This window comes from Acanthisitta chloris, unplaced genomic scaffold, assembly GCF_000695815.1.
Source record: "Acanthisitta chloris isolate BGI_N310 unplaced genomic scaffold, ASM69581v1 scaffold29792, whole genome shotgun sequence".
Taxonomy (NCBI): Eukaryota; Metazoa; Chordata; class Aves; order Passeriformes; family Acanthisittidae; genus Acanthisitta; species Acanthisitta chloris.
Window position 1 is genome coordinate 1 of NW_008661503.1, and position 317 is coordinate 317.

Below are 317 nucleotides of genomic sequence, written 5' to 3' on the forward strand. Positions count from 1 at the left end.
AGCACCTACATGAGGTCCCAGTCCTGCTGTGCCCTCTCCAGCTCCTCCATCAGCCGCTGCAGCCGTGCTGGGAACGCAGCCTCGAAGCGCACGTCGTCCTCAAAGACCACCGACCGCTCCAGCCCCCGGGACACGATCTGGGGGAGAGGTCAGACATGCAAACCCATCTCAGCACTGCACTGGGCCATACTGGGCCCACTCAGCCTGCAGGACACTCCTCTCCCCAGATCTTCCAGAGACCTGTGATGCTCACAGAGTCCCTGCCCTGTGCTGGTGGCCCTTAGGGTCCCCACGTCCCCCGTGGCCCCGTACCTCCT

At 64.4% G+C, this 317-nt stretch overlaps 1 protein-coding gene across 1 annotated transcript in view; it reads right to left on the reverse strand.

Moving 5' to 3' along the window:
• Positions 1 to 5: 5 nt before the first annotated feature.
• CERCAM (cerebral endothelial cell adhesion molecule) overlaps positions 6 to 317 on the reverse strand; it is a 2312-nt gene continuing 2000 nt past the window's right edge. Inside the window, 1 exon segment of the mRNA XM_009070264.1 lies at positions 6 to 204. Within this exon segment, the coding sequence (XP_009068512.1) occupies positions 6 to 204 (199 nt within the window).